The 26,137-nt window shown below is 50.4% G+C and overlaps 9 protein-coding genes across 9 annotated transcripts; 5 read left to right on the top strand and 4 right to left on the bottom strand.

Moving 5' to 3' along the window:
• Positions 1-2,377: 2,377 nt before the first annotated feature.
• Positions 2,378-2,728, top strand: ASPSYDRAFT_201188 (uncharacterized protein; the record flags this gene model as incomplete). Its single annotated transcript, XM_040843793.1, has 1 exon — positions 2,378-2,728. A coding segment is annotated over one exon (349 nt), but the record flags the coding sequence as incomplete, so codon positions are not given.
• A 397-nt stretch (positions 2,729-3,125) lies between these two features.
• Positions 3,126-5,015, top strand: nimT (putative tyrosine protein phosphatase MIH1; the record flags this gene model as incomplete). The annotated part of the gene is made up of 4 exons (XM_040849380.1): positions 3,126-3,379; positions 3,469-3,542; positions 3,608-3,830; positions 3,902-5,015. The coding sequence occupies 4 exons, from the start codon at positions 3,126-3,128 to the stop codon at positions 5,013-5,015; spliced, it is 1,665 nt and encodes a 554-aa protein (XP_040703840.1).
• A 1,022-nt stretch (positions 5,016-6,037) lies between these two features.
• On the top strand, positions 6,038-7,306 carry sld5 (putative GINS DNA replication complex subunit Sld5). Its single transcript, XM_040843792.1, has 2 exons — positions 6,038-6,257; positions 6,317-7,306. The coding sequence occupies exons 1-2, from the start codon at positions 6,081-6,083 to the stop codon at positions 6,950-6,952; spliced, it is 813 nt and encodes a 270-aa protein (XP_040703839.1). The 5' UTR covers positions 6,038-6,080; the 3' UTR covers positions 6,953-7,306.
• Positions 7,307-7,396: 90 nt separating this feature from the next.
• Positions 7,397-10,121, bottom strand: ASPSYDRAFT_148364 (cullin family protein; the record flags this gene model as incomplete). Its single annotated transcript, XM_040841809.1, has 4 exons — positions 7,397-7,568; positions 7,631-9,519; positions 9,583-9,969; positions 10,080-10,121. The coding sequence occupies 4 exons, from the start codon at positions 10,119-10,121 to the stop codon at positions 7,397-7,399; spliced, it is 2,490 nt and encodes an 829-aa protein (XP_040703838.1).
• A 182-nt stretch (positions 10,122-10,303) lies between these two features.
• Positions 10,304-11,126, top strand: ASPSYDRAFT_88918 (DNL-type zinc finger protein; the record flags this gene model as incomplete). The annotated part of the gene is made up of 2 exons (XM_040852084.1): positions 10,304-10,333; positions 10,524-11,126. The coding sequence occupies 2 exons, from the start codon at positions 10,304-10,306 to the stop codon at positions 11,124-11,126; spliced, it is 633 nt and encodes a 210-aa protein (XP_040703837.1).
• A 253-nt stretch (positions 11,127-11,379) lies between these two features.
• Positions 11,380-19,282, bottom strand: ASPSYDRAFT_88917 (putative HEAT repeat protein (DRIM); the record flags this gene model as incomplete). The annotated part of the gene is made up of 2 exons (XM_040852083.1): positions 11,380-17,878; positions 17,931-19,282. The coding sequence occupies 2 exons, from the start codon at positions 19,280-19,282 to the stop codon at positions 11,380-11,382; spliced, it is 7,851 nt and encodes a 2,616-aa protein (XP_040703836.1).
• Positions 19,283-19,723: 441 nt separating this feature from the next.
• On the top strand, positions 19,724-21,475 carry ASPSYDRAFT_88916 (CwfJ domain protein; the record flags this gene model as incomplete). The annotated part of the gene is made up of 2 exons (XM_040852082.1): positions 19,724-19,737; positions 19,792-21,475. 2 exons carry the CDS (start codon positions 19,724-19,726, stop codon positions 21,473-21,475), a joined length of 1,698 nt encoding a protein of 565 aa, XP_040703835.1.
• A 296-nt stretch (positions 21,476-21,771) lies between these two features.
• ASPSYDRAFT_918698 (uncharacterized protein) lies at positions 21,772-23,580 on the bottom strand. The gene is made up of 2 exons (XM_040852564.1): positions 23,255-23,580; positions 21,772-23,199 (listed from the first exon to the last, which is right to left on the bottom strand). Exons 1-2 carry the CDS (start codon positions 23,368-23,370, stop codon positions 22,068-22,070), a joined length of 1,248 nt encoding a protein of 415 aa, XP_040703834.1. The 5' UTR covers positions 23,371-23,580; the 3' UTR covers positions 21,772-22,067.
• A 1,351-nt stretch (positions 23,581-24,931) lies between these two features.
• ASPSYDRAFT_57505 (resistance to Congo red protein) lies at positions 24,932-25,546 on the bottom strand (the record flags this gene model as incomplete). Its single annotated transcript, XM_040849379.1, has 3 exons — positions 24,932-25,232; positions 25,291-25,395; positions 25,515-25,546. 3 exons carry the CDS (start codon positions 25,544-25,546, stop codon positions 24,932-24,934), a joined length of 438 nt encoding a protein of 145 aa, XP_040703833.1.
• Between the last annotated feature and the right edge of the window lie 591 nt (positions 25,547-26,137).

Raw genomic sequence — 26,137 nt, 5'->3', positions numbered from 1 at the left:
TGCCCCGAAGGAGTGTTTGAAGTCTGGCACGCGCGCCAATTGCAGGACTGCTTTCTATTGTGATTTCTGCACAACATCAAATACATCAAAACAACATTCGTCATTGCCGCCGAACCTGGACCGAGAAACATGTTTTGCGCTGGAGAGGCGTCTCATCTGACGTCAGATGTCCCGTGGTATCGTTGACCTGACCTTGGGCTCGGCGCTGAATCTTACTTGGTCATTTGAGTCCGAGCGCGCGGGAGACGACAATCGTCTTGCGATTTCCCACGATACACTCGACATTCATGGGCATGAGGCTGTGTGGCTGCACAATGGGTACCGAATCCTCCCCGGATAGGGAGAAAAAATTTTGGGCGCCGACGAAGCAGAGCGGACGAATCAACTGCAAGTCTGCCGCCAATTTGGAGGAAATTCCAGTGCCGTCGCCGCCGGTCATCCTGTGGGGGAGATCGTACAATGTATGGACCATGGCCGATGGATTGGGCATGGGGTACATCAGACTGACGGCGCCTCGACTATGAGGGGCTCTGCAAAGGATCAAGATAAATTGCCTTTGCGATGAGGGGCTGTTGATGCAATCATCGCTGCTAGCTGAAAAGGTCGTTGAAAGCGAAGGCGTGATTCGCGAATCCAGTCAATTGTGGCGGAGCACCCACGCGGGCTGAGAACTCGATAGCTTGATTGTAGATTGAACCATTCCCAATGGAGTGTCTCCGACTCTGATCCATGATCATGAGAGGAGATGCGCGAGTTCGAGGGGAGCTGTTAAGTGGGGAGGAAGGATAAAAGTCATCGTACCATCGAGGAGATTACCTTTGATAGTGCATCGCAATCTCGCCGTAGTCAGAACAGGCCCCCATCAAGAGCGATCCGGTCAAAGCACATGGCTCCAAAGCCAAAGCTCTAGCAAGACCCATGGCGTCAATGACGGACTTTGGCACTTTTAGCGAGGTTACGAACTTGCGAGACCGAAGTACTACTGTAAATTAATGGCGACTGGCGGGTGACGATTCTCAGCTGAGGTCTCTCTCAGGCGTAGCTCTGCCGTCGGTGACCCCGAGATCAATCAACCGAGCTTCCCAACCGATGGTATGCCGTTTGAAGAGAAGATCCAATGAAGGGAGCGGTTCTCGAGAATAGACTGGAGGCATATAAGGAAAGGGATAAGGTCGGTATCCCTCTGCAGGGTCGAGAAGTAAACTTTCAAGTTGATCTCGGCTTCGCGAACGGCCAGCATGCATCAAACCCGGATTCGGGGCCGCTGGGGGAATGACCAGCGAGTCGTGCACAAATGCAGGATTCCAGATAGGACGATCACCGAGCGGAGTAATGGTCGGCCCAAAGTATCGATGGAATCATCAAGGCAGTGCTAGTTTTCTCCGATCGGAAATAACGTTTGAGGTCGTTTGAGGTCTGATGAAGTTTGGAGAGGGGTCCTTCATTATTGACTGGGGATTATTGATATATTTGACGCTTGTTCAACCATAGGGCGAACTATGCAGGTACTCGGCGGCGGTGTCTCTATCGACAGGACTGTACCTCATGCGGGCTCGACGCCTGTTCGGCCGTTCCTGAAAGCACTTTTTCCGAGCAGGTGGAGCAGGTGGAGAATTTTATGAGATTCGATCTCCAGTTTAGGTCTTGGAATGATGTATAAATTTGGATTTAAAAAAAGCAAAAAAAGGAAAGCGCAGAAAAATTCAAAGACACGGCAACTTCGGCGGCCGAGCAGAGAGGGATTCCCCATTGTAGCCCTGGAAAGGACGGTGAGAGTTCATTGTAGGAAGGGCGCCGCGCATATGTCAGGAGGGCCATACAGTTGGTGAAAATGAAACCTTGAGACCCTTGGAAGCTCGAGCTGAGGAGAGGTTCGTTTCGAGCCCTGGAGCTGTTGCTGTTTCAGGTCGCACAGCAAACTCGAGCTGTCAGAGACTCAGAGTCCGTCTCAAGAAAGCGAGTCTGGATGCCGTCAGTCCACTGGAATCAGCAATCCTTCTGGATCGTGCTTCAGCCAGCCCTGGACTCAGAGTGGTCAGCCTCCCCAGGTCCATCCCTGCGCTGATACGCTGGGCGGAAACTAGCGCTGCGTTGGCGGCAAGGGAGTCCCGGCAACGAGGGACGCTGAAGCAACCCGGCCCAGTCTGCCACATTTGGGAGCAACCAGATGCCTCGCTGACGACAGTGTGACACCTCGCCTGTCGTTTCCTGTACCGTACCGTCTCTACCTAGTATCTACATGCCCCGATCACGGCCTGCTTGGCCCAGCGTTGGGTGGTTGGTGGCCAACCGTCGGTCGCAAATAGTCGAAGCGACAGGAGAGCATTCAGTAAGGATTTAATAAAACAAGGACGCAGGCGATAAGTGCCCTTGCAACTGAAGGGGAAATTCTCCGGGCTGTAAGTAAGCGCTGTACCGCCGTACGGCGGTACAGTCCGTACAGTAACACCCGCTCAAGCTCTTCTGAGCATCCATCTGGAGATCCCTCCCCACTTTCGTTGCCATGCAACAAGTCCATCCCTTCAGCTTCACTTTTCCAGGCCGTTTTCCCTCTCCTCCTTCTTCTCTCTTCCTTCTTGAAAACCCTCACCTCCCTTTCTCCTCACTCTCTTAAGGCCGCAGTCTCGCCCGGGCTCGCATCTGGTCTCTTACATAGTCGTCGCCTTGTCCCGATCCGCTGTCCGGTATCTAGCCCCATTGCATTAGCGTACCATTGTACCAGACTGATGTGCCTTTCCCCTGGCGATACTGCATTTGGGCGTTTTGCTGATGACTCCCGTGCTTTTTACAGCTGCTCCCCCACCCTAATACCTCGTCTCCCGTCGGCTACACCTTGCTTGATCCTGCCAGCCATGTCGCTGTAATCCTGGTTTCGTCATTTGGAAGTCCCGGGTACATGCTGGTCCGTTACGGGTTCGGAGCCATTTTGAAGGGTTTTTCTGAGGCCCGGATCCGAGTTCTTGCAATTGAGGAAACACAGGACGTGTACTTGACGTGACTGCATATATCCATACCTGCCGTCGTAGCGTATGCCCCGATAGATAGCGTCCCCAGATTTGGAGGACCTCGCTTCTTGGCATTTTGGGAAGGCTACTCGGTTTGGAGAGGAATTGTCTAGGGCAACCATGGAACATTCGTCACCATTGGCTGCCATGCAGCCTCCATCTGTACTGCTTGGACATTGCTTTCGCTCGGATGCACCGTCGTCCTACCATGGATTTAGTCCTTTGTCAGGGCTCGGTGGGGGGGGATTCAACTTCAAGGACTTGTCTATGAAGAGATCCCAAGGTGACTATTTTGGTACGAAGTCGTTTCGGGGCTCATCGCCAACAGCGAGCCTTGCTGCGGATCTGTCTCAAAACTTTCACATCGACCAGAGGTCCGTCATCCTTCCTGCTTTGTTTGCCCGGCGCCTCCCTTTGTTCGATTCGCTTTGCTTGGGCGAGAGTACTAACAAAGACAATTCAGCCCTCAGGTTGCTACGCCACGACGGTCTTTGTTCTCCGCGTGTTTGTTCGGGAATGGAAATAGACATGGTAAGAGCTCATGTTAACACTGGACGAAAACGAGGAGGAACCCTTCCTAACGTATTTATACCTGGCTGCAGAAGATGCCATGACTACTCCTCCACTTCCATCTTCACCTGCTCCCGCGATGGATATCATGGACATGTCTCCGTTGCCTCACAAACCACCATTCACCAGCACCCCTGAAATTGAGCTGAACTCCCCAATGCTCGAGAGCTCCCCAATGGACACGAGTATGATGTCGAATGCCGATAATCTCGTCCCCGAGTCACCTACGGTACCACTAAAGGATGGTCAACAAGAGTAAGAGCATACTTCCAAAAATGAGGGATCGTTGTTTTGGTGCGAGGGTCTAATCACTTGTGCACTTGTAGGAGAAGACGTCCGACATTTTTACGGCCCAGCCTGGCCAGGAGCAAAGCGCAGTCCTTTCAGTTGGGAATGACGAAGCCCGCTCCGGAGAGCCAAGGGCCCCCATTCAAATTCCAGACCAACGCTTCATCAGGCGTAGCAGCGTCACTGGAAGACATGTTCAATGAGTCACCCCCGCGTGAACGACCCTTGATCCGGAATAATTCTTCCGGTGGTCTCTCTAGTTCGAGATTAAGGCCGTCCTTAGGGGGCTGTGGAAGCCACGTCCGTGGAAATGGATCACCATCGGCCGCTTCAATCCGCAAGAGCTCGCACCCCCACATGCGCCCCCGAAAACAATGTAGACGATCATTAAGCATGTTTGAACACCCCGAGGATGTTATTGCCGACAGCGAGGCTTCTTATACATCAAATGCACCACTCCAGTCCATCAGCGACTTCGAAGAAACACAGGCTCTGCAGCTTCCTCACTTCATCCCTGAGGAGAAGGCAGACAACTTACCTCGCATTGACAAGGCTACCCTCGTGGATATCAAGGATGGGAAATACAATGAAAAGTTCGACAGCATCATGATCATCGACTGCCGGTTCGAATATGAATACGATGGCGGGCACATCGTTGGAGCTCTTAATTACAACGACAAAGAGAACCTGGCCGCTCAACTATTCGCGAGTCCCAAACCTCGGACTGCGATAGTCTTCCACTGCGAGTACTCCGTTCACAGAGCGCCCCTTATGGCCAAGTTTGTTCGGCATCGGGATCGTGCTTATAACGTGGATCAGTATCCGCAACTGTCTTATCCCGATATGTATATCCTTGAAGGAGGTTACAGTAGCTTCTTTGCTGAGCATCGATCTCTGTGTTTCCCCCAAAACTACGTTGAAATGTCCGCTAAAGAGCACGAGTTTGCTTGTGAACGCGGCCTTGGGAAAGTTAAGCAGCGATCCAAGTTGAGCCGGGCCCAAACCTTCGCCTTTGGTCAGCAGTCCCCTGAAATGGAGGATAGCCCCACGGGAAGGTGCCGAAACAACCCTGGTGATCGCAAGCTTCTCGCTTCTCCGTTCAATGACAGTCCTGCCTCGCGCCTCTCCGGTCGCCGTATGCTCTCATACTAGTTTCATGCCGACGGCACATTTACTATTCTTCACTTCCATGCGGATTTATCCGCTCATGCCCTCTTGTAGGGCCTTGCCGGCCTATGATTCTTTGGATAATCCATTGGTCGAATGACTTTTATGACAATAACGGTGTTTGGGGTTCTATTTGCATTCAAGATCACTGAAAGACACATCCAGCGGACACTCGGCTGGAGGAACCTCGCGTATTTACGGCCCAAACTCACTCACTCGCTTCTACTTTTTATTTCATTTCTTTTACCTTCACACCAAAACGATACTCAACCTGAGATCTCGGGTTACCGGGATGAATCCAAACATCTGATACGACAGCTACACCACTATAACAGCTCTTCAGCACGCATCGCTTGCAATTCGCCTGCGCTATTTTACTTGAACCAACTCTTTCCCTAATTCTCCTATGTCTCCTACGAAACTTCACGGACCCTCAATACGCTTGGACACCTCGTCGAGTTACTTCTATGATACCTCATCCGCAACCATTTTCTTTTCCGAAACATTTCTTTTTGACCTACCGTCTTTTAATCCGCCGCCCCGTTTTCCTGTATAATGCGAGGGAGCCCCATGCTTCGCCATGCACAGTACATATCCCTGCTTGGCTCGTCGATTAAGACGATAATTAACTGTGTGCGGCTATTCTGGACCTAATATTCTGATACCTGGGGGCCAATTTATAAGACCTTGAGGCGTCCGGGATGCTGGAGCACTGTACATACAAGAAAACACCTACCGTCGGCTATTGATCCGACCCTAGGAAGAGCAGAAAGATGAAGACTTATTTCCTTTGTCAGAAGAATAAAAAACAATTCGAGATAAAATAGTTACGTGATCCTGTGCTTCCATAAATCAAATGTAATAAGCTACTGTAACCAAAGCCACAAAGTTAAATTCAATAGTGGACTTAAGAGTATACAGCGGAGCTATGGATGCCTGAGGCAGCGAGATATTTCCTCCGCCTCCGCTCCGCCATTTCCTCCCACTTGTCGCATATCATTGTCTCCCAGCACACCAAACCCCAAGTAATTGTGCATTTCGCCCTCAGCCATGGATATCGACGACATTCTCGCCTCCGTCGACCACTCTGACGTCTCCAGCCCAGAGTCCACGGCCCTCGACCACCAACTCCTCACGCGCTTCTGGGTCGCGGAGCGCACCGCCCCCGAGCTCCTACCCTGGCCAGCGCGCCTCATGGACCGAATGATGGAACGCGTGCGGCAGCAGGTGCGCTACATACCCATCCAATTCAATTCCCTATAGAGCCTTTCACTAACATGTTCCAGATCGAAACAATCGAAGACCTCGCCGCCGCCTCCTCAGACCCAGCCGCTTCCGCAAGCAACGCAACCGCAACAGCAACACTCACCCTTTCAATCCTCCAAACCGACCTCTCCCGTACCCAATACCTCCTGCGCTCTCTCCTGCGCCAACGACTCTCAAAACTCACAAAACACAGCATGTACTACCTCCTCCTCTCGTCCTCCTCACCAGCACCAATCCCGCCCCCCGCCTCAGGCTCCACGGAAGCAAAACTCCAACAACCCGAGGACTCAGTCCCAGTGCCAGACTCTGAATCCCTCCCCTCAAAGTCACCGCTGTCGCCCTCTGAAGCGAACTTCCTATACACGCACCAGACGCTTTTGGCGCAACACTTTGGGTCGAGTTTCCTCTCGTCGTTTCCGCCGCAGTTGAGACGACTGGATGATAATGCGGGCGGGACGAGTATGGTTCAGGGACCGGATGCTCGGGAGGCCTTGTTTGTGAGATGTCTTGCGGAGGAGGTGCTTGTTGTTGCGCCGCCTGGGGATGGGGTTGATGAGGAGGTTAGTGCGGCGACGATGAAGATGGGTGATGTCTGGGTTGTTAGGTGGGAGGGGATTAGGAAGGCTTGGGAGAGGGGGGATGTGGAGGTTTTATGATTGATATGGCATTTTTATGGTTCCGTCCTTGATTAATTTCTAGAGCTAGTTTTGTGACAGTTTACGTAGCTGTGGGTTGCATATGCGGCGTTGATATTGCGATTTGTTCTTAGAAAGATACCTTGGTGGTTTATAGAGCTACAGTGGGAATCCGTGATTTGAAAGGGGTTTTAGCATTTTTTTGAAGAGCTAAAATGGTTTCTTGAAATGCAATGGCACCAAGATCCCAACGAAGACTATCAGCCAACGCCGGACCAGCCCCAGTCGGCCAGCCCATCAAAGACTTTGAACTAGGGCATGCTGAGGACTGTAAAGAAACATTGGTCATGAATTTATGGCACTAAAAACAACCACCGCGTGCGCCTCGCCAATACATCTAGACGCGTAGTTAAAAAAAAAAAGAAAGAAAGAAAGAAAGAAAAAGAGTAGGACAAGCTGGTGCAATCAGGCAACGTAGCCGTATGTAGGGGGTTCCTCGGCGATACGCTCGAGGTATTCGCGGTCAATCAGACTTTCAATCCGTCGTTTGACCATGTTAACGTCCGGGACGAATCGAGTGGATAGCTGACCGAGAACTTCGCTGATCAGATTTGAGTGCACCAGCTTCTTGCGTTGCCTGAGAAAAATAGTGGTTAGCGACTGCTGCTTATATGTTGGAGATATATAGCGAAAACTTACTTCATGATCCGTACAATGGCAGCTTCAATGCTAGCACCGCGCTCCTCGCTCATCTTCTTTTCTGTTTCCTTTCTCTGATCCTGGTTCTCGACCTTGTTCCCGCTGCCGCTGACCACACCAATACGCACCTTCAAGAATGGGCTCTGGAAGTCATTGTTGAAGTAGAACTTATCCGTGGGTTTCACATCTTTGCTCATAGGATCCTTCTTCAGGACTCGAGTCTTAGGTGCAACTGCTAGTGATTGCAGGTTTCGGATAAGATCGTTATCGGGTATGCGCGTGCGCGCCTGGATCTCATCATACGTAAGAGACTCGCCTGTGGGCACGTCATTGAAGAGTAGGAGAACAACCATCGCATAGGTCGACACATTCAGTTCATGGCGCTGCGTCTTTCCATTTGGCTTCTGGAAAGTTGCTCGAATGTCTGCTGTGCCCATGCTCGGTTGCCAGGAAAGCTTTCGGCCGCTATGTTTGCTCAAATAGAACTTCTCAAAGCTTTGCTTGACAATCTCGACCTCCTTGGGAAAGATGCATGGAAGCTCAACCTGACCGTCTCTAGTACTCGTCATGATCTCCATTGGCCACATGGTGCTGGTGAGGACATTAATATCCAGGTCAAGCCGCTTTTGATCGGGATCGCCCATCCTTTGTACGTGCTGCTTGTAACTGCTGGTTAGATCTTCCGATATCGTCATATCCCTAAACATGGCTTCTAGTCGTTGTGTAAACTGATTGCCGACCTCCATCTTCATCTTTGAGATCATTTGCCGCTCTGCATCCATGCTCACTGATCGCTTCATGAGAAGTCGACGGGAAAGATGCTTCTTGTAGTAGGCCTCAAAGAGATCTTTGTCCTTGATATAACGCAGGAGTGTGATCCCGCTGTCCAACAGAGTATCAACTTCGGTTTCCGTTTTCCCTTTGATACCTTTCTTGAGGTTTTCGTCGAAGAAGAGCGAGAGGAACTCTGAGCTTCGTGGTGTAGAATTGATGAAATCGGAAAAACTGGCCGTAATCGCGCTCTGCAGCACTTGATCAGACTGAAACGCGCCCCTCCAGATATCGTCGAACTTTTTCTTAAGGGCTAGGATGTCATCGACCCATTTGATGGCAGATGTCGTCAGTTGGTTCACGGGCTTTTCTTTCTCCTTCTCCTTTTCCTTTTCCTTGTCTTTATCCTTTTTCTGGCCTGCATCTGTTCCAATCGACTTCGAGGCCATGGATGCTTGTGAGAATGCAGTTGACGCAGCATTGATCTCTCGTCCCATCTCCACGACACGCTTCTGTATCGCCGAGGTTAGATGCGGCTTTTTTGGATCAACCCGTGCGCTAAGTGCATAAACTTTACTCAGGGTGTCTATTCGGTCATGATCCAGCATGACTCGAACCCCGGTCCCCTCGAAATTGATGACTTCGGCAAGATTATTGCGTATCAATTCGTTGTCCAGCACATCCTTGATCTTGGGCTCGCTAAGGTGGGATATCGTATAGAGACATCGCTCCTTCTCCTCCGCTATTCGATCAAAGGCGACACCGCAGAAAGTGGCCGCATCTACCGTCTCCAGCAGTCGTTTACCCTCGGCCTGGTAGAAAGCCGTACTGGTTTTGAGAAAATCCGGCTCAAATAAGGTCAAGTAAAGCCTGGAAGACTCCTCTTCCGCCTCCGTTTCATATAAACCCTCCAACATGTAAATGCAGTGGCGGATTAAGGGCCGATCAACCATATGCCCGGACCGCTCCAACTGGATCATGAACAACACCGTGGATTTAAGCACATCAGCAACCGTCGTTTCCTCTCCCGATTGTATTGACGATCGCAAGACGTGGTCACGAAACAACGCCATGGCAGCGGAGTAGATAGAAACCTTCCGACCCACAACGATTCGATCCTAGAAATTCGGATTTCCTCCGTCAGAAACACTCGGTCGTGCGCCTCAATGAACAAAACTTACCATATACATCAAGACGTCGGTAATCATCTGCATACACAGCTGATGGTCTTCCCAGGCCTCCTTCAACGCCGTTAGGAACTTCTCTCCGGCCGCCCGCCTCTCAGTAGCCTGGTCCTGCATATCAACAATCTCCTTCGAAAGCAGCAGAGCAGGAGAAATCCCAGCGACAACTCGCTTTTTCACCTCATTGCAGAGCCATTCTTTCTCGAGTTGTTTCGTTCGTTCATATAAATCGTCACCGCGCTGGATCAGAACGATGTTGTATGAATTCCGGTAAAGTTGCTCGAAGGACAGGTCCGAGGCATCCTTCGTGTGGATTCTTGTTAGAGAGCTTGACAAGTCCTTCCAATTCGATTCGAAGCCGTCTGTTCCGCTCGCCGCAAAGCCCTAGATTCCGAACCATTAGCAATTCAGTTACAAGAATCAACCAAACGGATCTATGGCTAGTTTCGGCGAGACCACAGTGTTAACGTAGTTGGAAAAGAATCATATCATACCCTTCGGGGAGCGCGGATCTTCTGCCTTGCTCTCAGAGACATTTTCGGAGCTCCTGAAGTTTTGCCATCCACGGATTGAACACGAGCAATTCAGAGATAGTGGCGGGGCAGCGGGAGTGTATGAGGTTAGGTGAGGGCGAACCACACCACCAAACTTAGACTGAACAATACAGATAAGGTTTTTCTCAAGAATATGACAAATAAATCTGTATTCTGCTCCCAGAATGCATACTCTTCCCCTCAGAGGCAATGTTGTATGTGGTCAAAGTCCAGTGTTCAAGGCCGCGGAGGAAGGAAGCTGGAAGAACTAAAGTCCGGCGCAACGCCTTGGTCTTCGCTCTCACGATCTGAGACACTCACTTCTTCAACGTTCTTCTTTCATTCATCTTCGCCTCGATCCACACGTCATCGGGCTTCATTCTAACCTCACACACTATGCACCAGTCTCTACGCATTTCACAAGGCCTCCGTGCCGCTCACAGAGCGTTTCCTCAACTCTCTGTCCCCCGGGGAGCTCCTCGTCTCTATTCTCAGCTCAGTTGCCACCATCGACCATCGCCTCCCCGAAGCCTCGCAAACCACAGCAGAATTGCTATCCCCTCGATAAACATCCGTTACAATTCTAGCTCGTCCGATTCATCTGACTCTTCCACATCCGCTTCCGCTCCTCTTACCGATCGCCAGTCCAACCCTAAGACAGACGCTGAGAACGCAGAGCAGAACCGATTACGCCGGGAGCAGGAGCCCGCGTACCAACTCACATTCACATGCAGGCCGTGTGGAGAGCGCTCCTCTCATCGAGTATCGAAGCATGGTTACCACCGTGGCACCGTCCTGATTCGCTGCCCAAGCTGTGAAAACCGCCATGTTATCAGCGACCACCTCGGCATCTTCTTCAATCGGAAAAAGACGCTTGAAGATCTACTAGAAGAACGTGGTCAGTCTATCACGCGTGGAGAGCTCCAGGGGGATATGGAGTTCTGGGATGATGGGACTGTGACTCGGAAAGAATATGACAATGATACTCCGCAGGCGAAGATTCTCTAAAGCTGCCAAGAGTTTATTGTTCTGCTAAAGAAGCAACCTATGCAAAGGAGCATATCTGACGGGAGGCGTTAAAATTTGGGTTGTTTCTATTATGATACCTCATTGAAGTTCACTATACACTCGTCTCACATATCGTGAAAATACTTTTGCACTCCAACCCTGTACTATAGTAATAAAAATGCTTTCTCCTTTCCTTTTAACGCCGATTTCTAAAGCCCAAATCGTTGAAATATGCCATAGAGTTGGATTGTTCTTACCAACCTCGTCTTCTACCTCGGTGTTCCGCCCCCTTCTCCTTTCTCTTCTCGCGTTTGCGGTCGTTCTTTCTCTTCTTATCGCGTCCGTACTTCTCAGGCTCGGCAACTGCTTCAATGCGCCTCTTGACTCGTCTACCCTCACGTCTCTTTTTGATAGCCTCTTGAACAAGAGACATTTGATTGATGTATTCGGTGGTGCCGAGCTTCTTCTGCAAAAGGTCGAGAATCTCATGACAATTGGAGACAAGCGTTTTGTATGATTCTCGGAAAGCCTCTTCGGACGAACGCGGTGCCGGAATCGATGAGTCGGTCAAATGTTGCAAAGGAAGGAGTATAAAAGATAGTGACTCAAGAATCTGTTCTGGTTCCAGGTGGCGGCAAAGAGCAGCAATGAGGCCGATAGAAGCGCTCTTCGGAATCAAGGATGGCGCCTTGGTGCTAATGACCTCTCTCCGTAGAATAGAAGATGTCTGCTCGAAGATATATCGCACGGCGGATTTTGTCTTGGGGCCAACTTGTTTCTCTTCATCGGCGGCCTCATCCTCGTCGCTATCACTTGCATCCGCTTCCTCATCATCGTTCCCTTCATTGTCATTCAGGTTAAGACCATTTTGCGCGCAGCATCGGCCGAGGAATACGGTGTTGCGGACAGTTTGCATGGCCAATTCCTCACTGACGCCTGGGGTACGAAGAGAGCGGAGACAGGCACGAAGCAATAGAAGCATTGTATCCTTGTCCATGGCCAGTCCTGTTGCACCGATCAAGGGCAGCGAGCCATATCCACTCGAGGCATTCGACTTGGCCAAGTCCGCTAGCCATATTCCAACAAGATTGGCAGCGCAGGTTTTCACCCAGGCGTGAGGGTAGAACAGGCATTCGCAGATGAGGGACCAGGTCTTTGCACGATCCTTGGAAAATGCAACTGAAGGAACCGCTTTGGCAAGCTTGGAATAGAGCTGCAGCGAGAAATACAGTGTTTGCCAGTTTTCCGTTTCTGTATCCTTGATAATAGGTTGCATGATTGCCGGAAGAGTTTGGGCGACAAAAACTGCTTCTTTGTCCTTGTCAGTCTCTTCCACTTCGAAGTAAATTCTCACGGCCTGCAATCCAGTGCTGGCAAGTAGGGGGTTCTCGGTTTGTTCAACCCATGACCTCAGAGGCTCAATAATGGTCTTCATTGTCTCCCGGTCTGCCCTTCTGTAGAATTCGCCTAGAAGCGCCCCCGCCATTTCTCTACACTCCGCAGCATCATCGTTTGCCATGGCAATGACGATGGGCAGGAAGAACGTGCCCACGATATCCTGAGCTAATTCTTGCCCGGTCTTTGAGAGCAACATATGGATTGCCTCCATGACAGACTGACGGCCATCTTGATGCTTGTACTCAAGGTTCTTGGCAAGGAAACTAAGCTGTTTCGTCCAGCGATTTTTGGCCTGAGGATACTCAATGAGGAAGTGAATGTACACACCACGAGCTAAGTCACGCGCAGATCGAGTTTGATTCGTAACCATCATCATAGCAATGTTGTCAACAAGCTCGTACATCTCGGTAACCACAAATTTTCGAGCCATGACAGCACGGATGAAGTTGAACGTGACACCCTGGCGATCTGGCTCCTCAATATCAGCCGTGAGCCGCTGAAGCAAGTAGGCGAGATGTCCATCTCTTAGTTTAACGTCCTTCCGCTCCCGAAGCATGGCGGAAATTAACTTGAGTGATGCCTGTGCACCTTCGGAGTTAGTGCTCGGTGCCTCCTTGATCAGCTTGACAGCTTCGGTGAGGTAAACTGGGGCGTTAGCGTCAATTTCCGCTAGAGGGAGTTTGACGATGGTTGAAAGGAATCGGATAGCCGCGATCTTGACTTCCTCGTGTCCCTGAACAAGAGCATCTCCAACCATGGGAATGTAACCAGCCATGTTCGCAGGTGTAAGAAGAGAATTGTATTTGCTGAGAACAGAGCGAAGAACGTCGAATGAGAAGCGGACCAGCTTGTAAACATACGATGAAGTGCTCCCTCGTTTCTCATTCAGTCTTTGGCCCTTCATGTTGATCAAGAAGTTCTCTTCTTGCGCAGACTTGGCGACTTGGGTGTCCGATTGGGCCGGCTCCTTGTAGGCTTCCTTCATGACTTCGTAACAGAATACCAGAAGGTCACGGCTCTCGACTTCTGGATTCCTCAGCAGGCCAATACCAATTCTTCGCAAAAGCTCATCAGCCTTCCTCACAATATTAGAATTGAGCTTCTCCCGCAAGAGCGACTGCAACGGTTGCAGGAGACTAGCGAGATTCCGGATGGTCGAGTTCTTGGCGAGAAGCTCCATTGAATCGTAGCTCTTGTTGCTCTTGACTTCCTTCATCTTACTGACATAGTCTTCGGCTTCTTTTTCCTGGCCAACAGTGCCGAAGGTGTCATCCATGACCACGGAGCTGAGATCTGCCAAGCAGTAGTCCAAATCACCTTGCTTGAAGTCGTCGGTTGTAGCTACAAGGATGGAATGAACGGTGAATGACAAAACGTGGAGTTGGTAGCCACGTTTGAGAGTGTGCCGTAGCTCCTTGAGTATATAGCCCAAGTAGCCAGGGCCCAGAAGGAGAGCGATTTCATTCAGTGTTTTCCTGGCTGTGTCTCGAGAATCTTGGGCTTTACTTTTGAGGATACTGCAAACATCAAGGAGGACGGGAGGCAGACGAATAGCCATATCCTGCTCAGGTAAAAGCTTCATGAGCTTGATGGTAGTAACCGCTGCTGGAAGACGCAAGCTCATCTGAGCCTCATCCTTGTGATGGATGAAATTCGTTAGCACAGGGATGAAGCCTGTGGTAAGCTCATTTGCGACCTTAGATGCAGAGGGTATTGATCGAGCAAGCGTGGACTTCAACAGCGGTGACACATCCATATCCGCATCAGCATCGCCGTTCTCCACCTCGGGTTTGGTTGGCTTGAATTGGCCCATCGCATTCGTAAGGGCATCAGACATCCTCCCCAGAAGCCTCAGCACGCTCTTCTCGATCTCGGATTTGTTTTGCATATAGCTACGGTATCTCCTGAAGATGGCCCTGAATTGATTCCAATCCAGCCACTCGGCCAGCACACCAATGGTCAACACGGCCTCCGCAATAAGGTTGTGGGCGTTTTCATCAGCAGCCTCATCAAACACAAAATGCTCGTTCAGCGGAATAAAGATCGTGCTGATGTTCGATGCTTGAATTTTACCCTTAGCAGCTTCGTTAGCCAGTCGTCGAAGAGCCCGAAGACGGCGATGCTGTTGGATGTGGAGGACGTTATTGAAAAAAGAGGCCTCCTCATCGTCACCAACGAGCAATACATGCAGATCATGCACAGAAGGGTGTGTCGGGTTTAGCTTGACCAAATGGCCAAGCACTTGCAAGAGCTCGGTCCGGATGAGCTCGGACTTTTGTCGCATTCCAGCTTGCAACGCAGGGAACAATATATCGTTGACAAGTGGCTCGAATGACTGCGCGGCTGCACCGGCGTGAGCAGCTCGCTCTATGAAACGCTTCAGACCGAACGAAGCGCTGGATCGTACAGCCATCTCCTCCTCATCCTTAACGTGGAAGAGCATATTGTACAGTACGGGGCGCCATTGTTTAGCGTTCAGCGAGTCCCAGAGGCTTTCATTCAGAGCTCCGAAAGCTTGTAGCCGTCGCTCATAGTCCACCCCGAGTCTCTTGACAGATATGGAGTTCAAATCTTCGCAGAGAGAAGCTACTTGGGACAGCTCGGGCACATGGTTGGCGAAAGCAGTGAAAACCCTTGACAACACTTCCCGATTTTTGTCGTCCCTGAAGTAATCAAACATGGAGCAAACAGCTTCGAATACTTCTCGAGACAGTTCCTCGTCTTCATGTGTATTATAGAGGGGCAAGAAGTGCTCCAAGCTGCGGAGAAGGTCCGACTTTGTCTTCGGCGAGACTCTATCAGAGGGCTGGCGGAGAAGGTACGTCAAGATGTTGATCAAGCTCGAAGTCTCTTTCGACGACTCGACACAAGGAGCCAGTCGTGAGAGTGTATGGACACCAGAAACTAGCACAGGCTTGGACGGACCGCGTTTCAAAAGGCGACCGAGGTGGGAGAGGGTGTGCTCGGTATGAGGGGATAGGACTTCCGAGCGAATCTCATCGGCCGAGAAATCACCCATCTCCTCATCCTCTTCGAGCTCTTTTCCAGAAGAAATATTAACTAGGGGTGTCAAAATTTCGTCCATGACAAATACCTTAACTTCGTCACGCGCTGACTCGACGCTGAGACAGTCCACAATTTTGGTGAGAAGGACATCGTTGAACTTTGAAAGGTAGAACGAAGATCTGGAAGCCGAAGCCCAGGTGTGGAATAACCTTAGCAGACCTGATATACCTTGGGCTGTCTCCACTGCGAAGTTATCCACCCGGGGGTTTATGATTTCGTCGAAGATAATGCGAACGCGTGAAGACCAGTCACGATCCTGTGAGACGGAAAATATAAGGTCAAGGCAGCGAATACCTGTTTGCCGAATGTTCCGCAAAACATTAACTAATTTACCCTCCTGGGAGTCTCCAGTGACGGTTTGCTGCTCTTTTGCCAATGTGCGGCAGGCTCGAACAAGGCAGTGCAGCACAACATCCATAGACTGTTCCGCGTAAGGGGACATGCGAGTCTGGAGGGTTTCATACACGGTTTCGATCAATTTTAGCAGACCCATCTGTCTCCTTGGGCCGAGTAGTTCCTGCAAGAACGGTTCAGCGTCAACCTGATCGTTCTTGACCAGGTGGACGTCGCCAAGTGGGCCGAAGGCAATTCGCATGAATATGTCGAAATCGCGATCGGGGAGCTGGGCTAGAGTTCGTAAAATTGCTTTACGTCGTCCAGTCTGCCCTGCCTGGCCGGCGTTCGCACTAGCCTTAGAAATCATCCGGCCATAGAGAAGTCGAAGGATGATCGGAATGACATCGTCTCGGTGTTTTTCTTCAATCAAGCTGTCCTCTTTACCAACACGAACAAAAACTGCCAGCTCATCGTTAAAGCGCGATTCGTCCAAGACATTCAGAAGGTTTTCGCGATAAGGTACAATGCCCGCAGTTTTCCAAGTGAACACGGCCTTGAGTGCACACTTTTGGATTTCAGAATTTCCATGGCAAAGTAGTCCCATAAGTGCATCATGGACTTCTGGAGCTCGGTAGAGCACAGACGGGTTGATAAATTGTCCGAGAAGTTTGAGGAATGCCAAACGGTCGTGGAAACCCCAGGGAATGTATGAGTTTTGATCGGGATACTGGGCCTCCGTAGTGTAATCTTCATCCTGCAGAGCCCACGAAAGGAACAATGGCACGATCTGGCGGGAACGCTTCTCTGCTATGTTGGGAATAGCATTGAACACACGGAGGGCCTGGGTACGTGGAGCAGCTGGGACCACGTCTAAAAATGTGTGGTCCTTTTCAAAATCTTGTACCAAAGTCGAAACTGGCTCGAAAGACTGAAAATGGGCTTCACATAACCTCTCGACTTTAGCTGCGTTAAAGCATTGATAATACCCAGACACTTGGGTGTCTTCGTCGTCGCCATCCTCTGCTTCACTCGGAGCTGCTGACCCTCTCTCTTGTAGCCATTGTGTCGCCAGCTCCGTGATAATTCTCTCTCCTTCAGCATGCTCGCTCATGGATTTCAAAGCAGATGCAGAATCATCCCACAAGGGCGCCAGCTTCTTTGAGAACAGTCCAAAACAAAATGTTGGGAGCAACCGAGCCATCCACTTACGCGAGACAACTTGTGGATACGCTAATGGAAGTTTCCGAACCTGCATTGACAGTACACGCGCGCTTTGTAGGGTTAACTCGCTCTCGTCAATCTCGATGGCTGTAGAGATAAGCGAAGCATCTTCGCCTGAAGCCGTGACCAACCCATGTAATATCCTCAAAGATACTAGGCGTAGCTGCTGAGAGGGTGCGGCCAGATTATCTATTAACGCACTCGCAAATTCTTCAATACCAGATATGCCAACGTCGATCTTTTCAGAACACGCAGATATGTACGCCAATACTGCCTCGAGAAAGGCATGCAGCCGTGAGTGCTTCGCAGCAACAGCTATCACCGGCTCCCAAAGGTTCGTATCGAGTTTCCCTAAAGTTGAACCCAGATCCACGTAGGTTTTGAAACCTTGTCCCAGGAAGAAGTGAGTCCTGGGCGTGGGGGAAGATTCCTCATCTCTCAACACCGAAACCAAGTTGCCATGCAAAATGTCTGCCATATCGGGTAATAGGGAAGGATCCGCGGATAACGAAAGAGCATCAGGAAGCTTCGTGTACGCATTGAGGAGCGCCACGCTTGAAGAAGTCGAACCGAATTTGCGCAATGTATCACGGATTCGGGACTTCCAAGAGGCCGGGCAAACAATATAGCCAGGCTTTGAGGCTTGGGACGTGATGCATCCAGTTCGGCTTAGGCGAAGTATGGATAAGCAGAGTTCGTACTCACGGTCTTCCCATGAATTGTTCACAAATCTAAGGAAGAATATTAGTGCGAGCTGAAACCACCAAAGCACACTAGACAAACCTCTGAAAGTAAGGCAGAACAACGCCGTGGAACCTTTCGGCGCCCCATTCGGAGAAGTTAACGCAGAACGACAGGAAATAGGTCGACAGTCGCTCAGCCATTACTGCCTCCATGAGCGGACGCATTAATGGTAGCATTTCGTCCATGGGCGATACCTGAAGGGCGTATGCAACCGCAGCGAGCAGTTGGGATATAGAATCAGTATACGAACCAGGGACATTCTCAGCAGCCTGGAGCAAAAGTAGAAGACACTCGAGCACAGGTTTCCAGTTCTTCACTCGGGTTCCTTTGCGAGTAACAACACAAAGAAAGGCCAATCGACAGCATGCAATAGTGCAATAGCTGTTACCATTCCGACAATTCGACTGGACGTAGGAGAGTATCAAATCAATGATCGGTTCAAATGTGTCGGCAGTCGTACTATGAATGACATTGATCAACACCCCGTTGGCGACTTGAAGTGCAAGGCTGCTCCGGAGGCTATCATCTGTGCATATTGACTTTAGAAGACATTGGAAAATATCCGTTCCGTTCGAATGCAGCCCATTGTTTATTCCCTTTATTGAGTCGGAAAACATCGCCATAAGACCCGATTGGTACAGTTCTACATTTTTCGAGTCGGCTCCGGCCTGCCGCAAGTCGTCGAACAAGAATGATACCGCCAGTTGAAGAGGCTCAGGATTCTTATAGTAGACCAATCCCGCTTTCCGAATCAGGAACGACATAGACTCCGCAGCAAATCGAGCAACGAAAGGCTTTTGTCGTTCTTTTCCAAGGTATGGGGTCATGATACCGAACAGTTGCCGCAAGTCCGGAACCAAAAGCCGGGAGAGGAATTTGAAAGTCCATGCCAGGCAAGTGAAGCTCCATTCAACCACTTCAACATCGGGATGCGTGGCCGCGACAGATGCGACCAAGGTTACCGAAGTAGCAAAATACTTTTCAAACCGCACACCCAAGTCTCGAGCAAACTGGGAGAGCAGACTCAGAAGAGGCTCTATTGAGAGACTATCCCGCTTATCAATGTATTCCACCAGTAAGTTGAATATCTTCTCTTCGTAGTAAAGAATCTGCGCCAGACTCTCGCATAGCGGGTTGACCTGACGGGAAAATGCGACAAAGTTCTCCGATAAATTCAACTCGGCCCAGTGGTCGAACGCCGATCGGAAATGCGAGGATGTTTCATCTCCTTCTTCGCCAAAGCTGGGTCGCCGTACTCGGTGGATAGGATCGATCTTTAACTTCGTCACACGCTGCGAGAACGGCTCGAATCGATGTTGTTTGGTCGTCTCCGTTCCAGTCTTCACACGCTTCGCGGGCTTGGACCGCGAAGCTTTTGATACTGCTACCATCTTTGATGATGACGGTAGCAAACTAAAACAGCGCCGCCGAGAGTGCGTGGCCTCGTACTATGTTTCGATCTTCTGGCAGTATCAAGCGCATCCATCAAAAAAATTACTCGGCGCCGTAACTTCTTTATTCCGGCGCGGAGATTAGCGGTGATTGCGGCGGCACGTGCCATACCCAAGTAGTACTAGCTTTGCATCACATGATATGGAGCATGGTCCAAGCTCTTGAACGTTTTTGGTCAGATCCCATGCAAAATGAAGCCGGGATCACATATTTGAGCCAGCAATTGCCTTTGGCAGCCGGGGTCATTGAATAATCAGTATTGCTGACGTATGGATCTCTCATGATATTATCACCACACATAACTGTTTCTTGTTTATCACTTTACTATGTGGATACACCTGCATCGCACAGCCTAAGAAACCCTACATTAGCTGAACAATATGGCTTCGAAGATGTAAGTAGTGGAAGCCCCAGTAAATATTGTCCATTATATACTAATGTCAAACAGAGTCGTTGTTGGGAACGTCAACTGCGAGTTGCAGGATGTTTTCACTAAGCTCGCGAAACTGCATGTCAAACAGAGCTTCTCCTTTGCCGTCATCGCTGGTGACCTATTCGGCGATTGTTCATCAGACCACCAGCTTCAACAGATGACAGCCTTACTACAAGGAAGTATATCTGTTCCACTCCCGACGTACTTCACCTTGGGAAGCAAACCTTTGCCCGCTCGAGTAATCGAGCAAATCGAAGCCAATGATGAAGTATGCCCCAATCTTTACTTCTTGGGAAAGCGCGGCACATTGAAGACATCAGAGGGCATTCGAATTGTCGCCCTAGGTGGAAATCTAGAGGAAGCAAGTACTGCAAGCGATAAGTACCACCCGGGGTACAGTGAGTCAGACGCCAGGACACTTATTGGCGCCCACCATGCCGACATCCTCCTTACGCACCAATGGCCCAAGGGCATTCGAACTGGTTCTAAAGTAGAACTACCAGAAGGCGTCACACTACCTCAAGAAACTCAATGCATTGCAGACCTCTGCTCAGCTCTCAAACCTCGCTACCACCTCTCATCAACAGACGGGTTGTTCTACGAGCGTGAACCTTTCTTTCACCTCCCTATAGAAGACAGCCCAGACGCCAAACCACTCACGCGTTTCATCAGCCTAGCCTCGTACAGCAAAACGTCCAAGCAAAAATGGATGTATGCTTTCACACTCGACCCCAAGGCACCACCCCCTCTGAGTATCCCCGTCGGCACAACCGCACCCCCATTCTCCTCTGTCCCGGCCAAACGCAAGCCACTTCCCGACCAAAACGCATCATTCAGCCGCTTCGCACCCACCGACGACCACCACCACAACCAACGTCCCCGCAAGCGTGCCCGCGCCCCTCCACCTGGACCGGAGCAATGCTTCTTCTGTCTCTCAAACCCCAACCTCGCTACCCACCTAATCACCTCCATCGGAAACGAAGCCTACCTGACAACCGCCAAGGGTCCCCTCCCAACCGCAAAAACATTCCAACCATCCCTCAACTTCCCGGGCCACATGCTCATCATCCCCTTCAACCACACCCCAGCTTTGAACAGCATAACCGACTCGCCCAGTCGGCACAGCACATGGACCGAAATGCAAAAATACCGCACATCCCTGCACTCCATGCTCCAAAGTCGCTCGAACGGCTCTCTAGGCGCCGTCACATGGGAGGTCTCCCGCGCAAGCGGCATCCACATCCACTGGCAATTCCTGCCCGTGCCCGCAGACCTCATCAAGCGCGGCCTCGTCACCGCCGCCTTTAAAGTCGAGGCCGAGAACCTCAAGTACCCGAAATTTGAAAAACCAACCTCCTCCTCATCACAACTCAGTTCAGAACCAGGATCTGCAGACCCAAGCGCCGAACCAGGCGATTTCTTCCGTCTCTGGATCTGGGATCCGCCGGCTGCCAATGCTGCTGAGTCAAATGAGAATGGCAAGAACAGTGCCGAAGGTAAAGAGAACACACTCCTTCTCCCGCTAGGTGCGGACTTCCGCTTCGATCTGCAGTTTGGTCGGAGAGTCATGGCGAAACTGATGCAGCTTGAGCGGCGGATTAATTGGAAGGATGATGTACAGTCGCAGGAGGAAGAGGAGGCGGATGCTGCGGCATTCAAGGAAACATATAAGGAGTTTGATTTTACGTTGGAGGAATAAAATAGTTCTCTTTTCTTGTTTCTATTACCAAACACTCGAGGAGGTTGTACCCTTACTTAATACCAGTACATTTCTTCTGCGGGCCGCGAACGATACCGAGACATGAACTGCTATGTATAGATCTAATAGAAAACCGGAAAAAAATGATATTGAGAGATTGTGTGACAAACAGGATATCAGCACCTTAGTTCATAACTTTCGTCAACGGACAAGTGGGTGGATCATGACCGAGCGTGTTAGGTGCAATTCATGGCATAAAAGTGGTATATACATTAGAAGAGAAAAAATTTTGGTCGAAGCCATGCACTCTGAGCGACGAATATGACATGGCCAAAATGTATTTGGTGGGAGGTGAGGCGACTCCCAGTGTTGGAGTGGCACAGAAACACGCGAAGTAAGATCGTGGAGTCAGGGGTCACGATCTTGAGTCGGTACCTCAACATTCCAAAGAGGGTATTTAGGTAAGTCGGAAGTTACAGCGTTAATAACCGCGTATGAAGGACATGACCACGGCCACCTAATCAGGTAATAAGAGCAAAGGAAAGTAAAACGGCACGCGGAGTGCTGCTATGGTGCAAGAGACTAACGCTACTTAGTCTTTATAACCGGGTTTAGGCCCGCTCTGCAGAAGACTCGGGGGCCGGCCCGGGTCACTGATTTGCTGCGGGACCGTGGTAAACGGCGGCGGAGGTGATGAGGGCACGGTTGGGGACATCGCTCTGTAGCTTGGGGGTTGGCTAAGTCCCGGGGAAGAGGGCTGCCGGTACGGAATCGCCGGGGATTGCTGTCGAAGTGGAAGTCCCGGGGATGGTTGTCGAAGCGGGAGCCCTGGGGATGGCTGGCGAAGCGGAACCCCCGGAGATGGTTCACGGAATGGGAAATTTGGACCGGGTGAAGGCTGTCGCAATGGGAAGTTCGGACCTGGGGAGGGCTGCCGGAATGGAACTCCTGGTCCTGGTGACGGTTGGCGATACGGAATTGGACGGTTCATCTCTGCGTTAGGAGAAACTGCAACGCCCACTGGGAATTGAGGACCAGGAGAGTATGCCTGTGGCGGCGGTGGCATAGCATGGTAGTTTCCACCTGGCGAGTTGTCTCTATACGGCTGGTCGTACGGGGATGCGGTCTGCGCATGGTAATCATAGGGATTCTGGTCATCGTACCCATGCGAGTCGGGATAATAGTCGCGCTGGACCGCTGACCCGGTCCTGATTGGCGGTGGCCCCATATAACCGCCCACAGGTGATCTAGGCGCGGATGGTCTGCGATGCGGTGGTCGATTCATTGGGTTCAACGGTTCCATCTCTACCGACTCTGGCTGTGGACTCGAATCCTCCACCCTCCGAGTGACGGCGTGGTCCCAGCTAGGCATGGCAGGCAATGCATCGTCATTCATCTTTGAGACACCGGGGCTCGAAGGCGTGTCGAATCGAGCCACTTGAGCTCCGCGATATGTCGGGAGAGGTTGAGGCGCCTGGTATTTCGGCTGATATCCCTCCTCGTAGGTATTATTTACCGGTGGCATCTGAGGCTGTGGCATTGGAGGTGGCGGGTGGTTGTACGGGTCCTCGTACTTTGGCCGCTTGTCCCTTGGGGATGGACAACAGCATGAACAACAACAACCTGTACAGCAGCGAATACCACAGCACAGGCAATTTACAATACACGCAATAATCGAGATGAGGACTACACCTCCAACAATGATACCGACAATGACAGGCCACCTATATGTGCGTCAGTTATGCACTCGTCAGATATAAGACACATCGAACCACGTACTTGCAGTAGGACTTCGCCATACATTTATCCCAGCTAGATAGTGTATCGGCGGCATTTGCGAGATCATCGCCTGGGCTTCGTGCCCATAATGAGTAAGAGAACTCCACTGGACTCATTTTGGCGAACGGCTTGATACCCCACACTCTAGCGATAGGCAGTTAATATGCGACGGGCGCTCAACCCTCGAATCGACGGTATCCGGCTCTTGACAACCGGGAGCAAAAGGAGGAACGTATTAATCGCGAGCTGTAATCCAAAGTATCGACAATTTTCTGTCCGTCGAGTGGTCTAAAAATAGGTGACCAGATTCTTTCTGCCTTGCGAATTTCGTGAATGGTTTCCGGGAGGCTGATTGCGATCCCGCGATTGCGAAAGTGTCTTCAAATAGAGTTATATCGCATCCAAGAGATATCTTTTATCTTCAAAATGATCGTTTAAGTTTCAAAAAATAGACCTTCCGTTAAAAAAAAGGTAATAAATTTCGAGGGTCGGTAAATGACTGGAGATCGGAGAGGCATTAAAAAGCGATGGGTGTGTCAGAATGAAGGCACCGCCTCCTGGGGCATAACTGGATGCCTCAAGGACGTTTCAAAACGATAAAAAGAGCGACGAGGTGAGGGAGAGGAAACGAGGGATGAAGCTGTGAAGACGAGGATGAACGAAAAGATGGATGGCAAGAACGCCAAGGGAAGCAAACGGCTCGAAGATAAAAAGAGGTTTGCGGAGCAGCGGCAGACGGAGTACGGAGTAAGATAGCGATCATCGAGTCCGAGTGCGCGTCTCAATATGCGTTTGTGGCAGGAGTAATTTATTATTTCATACCGATACATCAGCCCAAGTATGGCAGCGCACCGGGGATTGTCCAATAATACCAATGCATTACACAGTACCCGAGGGCCGTCTTGCACTCGAACAGATGGAGTTTGCAGTAGCCTGTCTCCCTGTCGATCAACAGTTGGGATTTTGTTGGTAAGATCGCATCGTCAAATGTTGATTATTCGATTACTCGAACTCTTAGCGGTCAGTATAGTCATCTTATATACCAGCAACCCGTATGTCTCAGATGAAGGCCCACTATATGAATATTGAACTTCGAAACTTGGGGATAGCGACACTACTGATATCAAAATTCAAAGTTCACAACTTCGCAAACTCCGAGGCGGATCTCTAGGGATTGGCATAAAAATAGCACTTTGGAATCGTCATCTCTGGGCTCCACTGCTCCAGTCACCTATCTCCCTTGTGGCTTGTATGCAAGTTCGTGACCCAGAGGGGATCCAGCTTGACACCAGCGGGTCTCAGTAAGTGCATAGTTGTAGTAGTACGATGCTCCACCAGACATCAAGGACGACACAGCAAAAGCCAGCGATTCATATATGGAAGGAAACAATTTAACCATAAAAAAGTGCTATTGGAATATTTTGTAGTTTTTGTCATCCACGGAATGCGGACAATCAGTTTCGGTGAAATGCGGATAGAAATATATATAATTATACTAGTATAAACTGTAGGGATGCTAAACCATGTGTTTCCCATAGTTAACTGCTACGCTGCAGTAACAAGCGTCATCGACAAGCACAGAAACCATAATCCCGACACACAGAACAACGCCCATGTTAGATATTAGTTGTAGTATTCGTTTCCCTTAAACGCGATTGTTTTTTCCTTTTTTATTTTCTATGGCTTTCCGTTGAACCCGGGAGGTGGCGGGCCGGGTGGCGGCTGGTAAACAGGTTGTCCTCCATACGGAGACTGTTGTCCCCCATAGTATGCATTTGGCGGTTGCTGTAACTCAATTCCTGGCTGGCCTCCGAAGTATCCCTGAGGAGGTGGTTGTTGCGAGTATTGCGGAGGTGGAGGAGGCTGATTGTAGGGGTCTTGATGCGTTTGTGGGTGATACGGTGGAGGAGGAGCCATCCAGGCAGTCCCAGTGTATGGGCGGAGGCCTCGTCTGCGGCGCCGACGAGCGTTGAAGCATCTGCGATACTGTTATTAGTATGCCGCCTCTAATAATTCATGTATGGTAAGCAACATACGATAGGGCAAAAAACGCGAGCAAAGCCACTCCAACAATCACACCAAAGGCGACCCAGCGACCCCAGTCATTCCATCGATTGCAATGATAGTAACCACGATAGCTGCTGTAGCTGCAAGAGATGTTAGCCCGACGCTCGATAAGAAAACAACCAAATAAACAAGGAAAAAAAGCAAGGATCAATCTGCAAATGTGTCGAGGTGCTGATAGACAAGCAGAACTCACCAGGTGGCTCGCGGTTCTAATAAGACACCCATGGTGCAGGGTCCTCTATCGGAAATGTGGTGGAGATGACGTCGATCAGGAAGTGAAGGACAGGGGTGACAGAGATGGCAATTTCGAACTCAAAAATAGATGTAGGATCCGAGAATATGACGGCAAGGAATTGCAGGATATAAAAGTGACGGGAAAAGCGCGACCTGATCGACGAAGAAAAGAGAGAATGGCACGTTGGAGTGGTGTTTGGGGGGAAAACGAGATCTCAAGGCAGCAGCAAAAAAGATCCGGACTCACGTCCAAGTCCGTCAATGCGAGTCACAGGGCTGGGCAGGCTGTGGCTGAGCAATGAAAAAGAGGCTTGGCAGCTTTACGCATTCGCATACGAGACTCGCGGCGCATCCTGTGAACCGCGGTTGAGGTGGAAGCAGCCCGAGCCGTGGCTGATGCTGCCGTTCTCCAAAATTTATTCGTGTTGCCATCGTATTCAAGGACTCTTCCCTGGCTATAGCATTATTATCTAAATTATTATGGTAGTTCAACGTAACGTTGTCTTTCTCAAATGCATTCATTCTCATTCAGTAGACATCGGACGGCAATCCCGGATACTAACCGACTTCGTCAGTCAGAGT

The sequence above is a fragment of the Aspergillus sydowii genome (assembly GCF_001890705.1).
Source record: "Aspergillus sydowii CBS 593.65 unplaced genomic scaffold ASPSYscaffold_4, whole genome shotgun sequence".
Classification (NCBI taxonomy): Eukaryota; Fungi; Ascomycota; class Eurotiomycetes; order Eurotiales; family Aspergillaceae; genus Aspergillus; species Aspergillus sydowii.
This window is presented reverse-complemented; position numbering and strand designations above follow the sequence as displayed.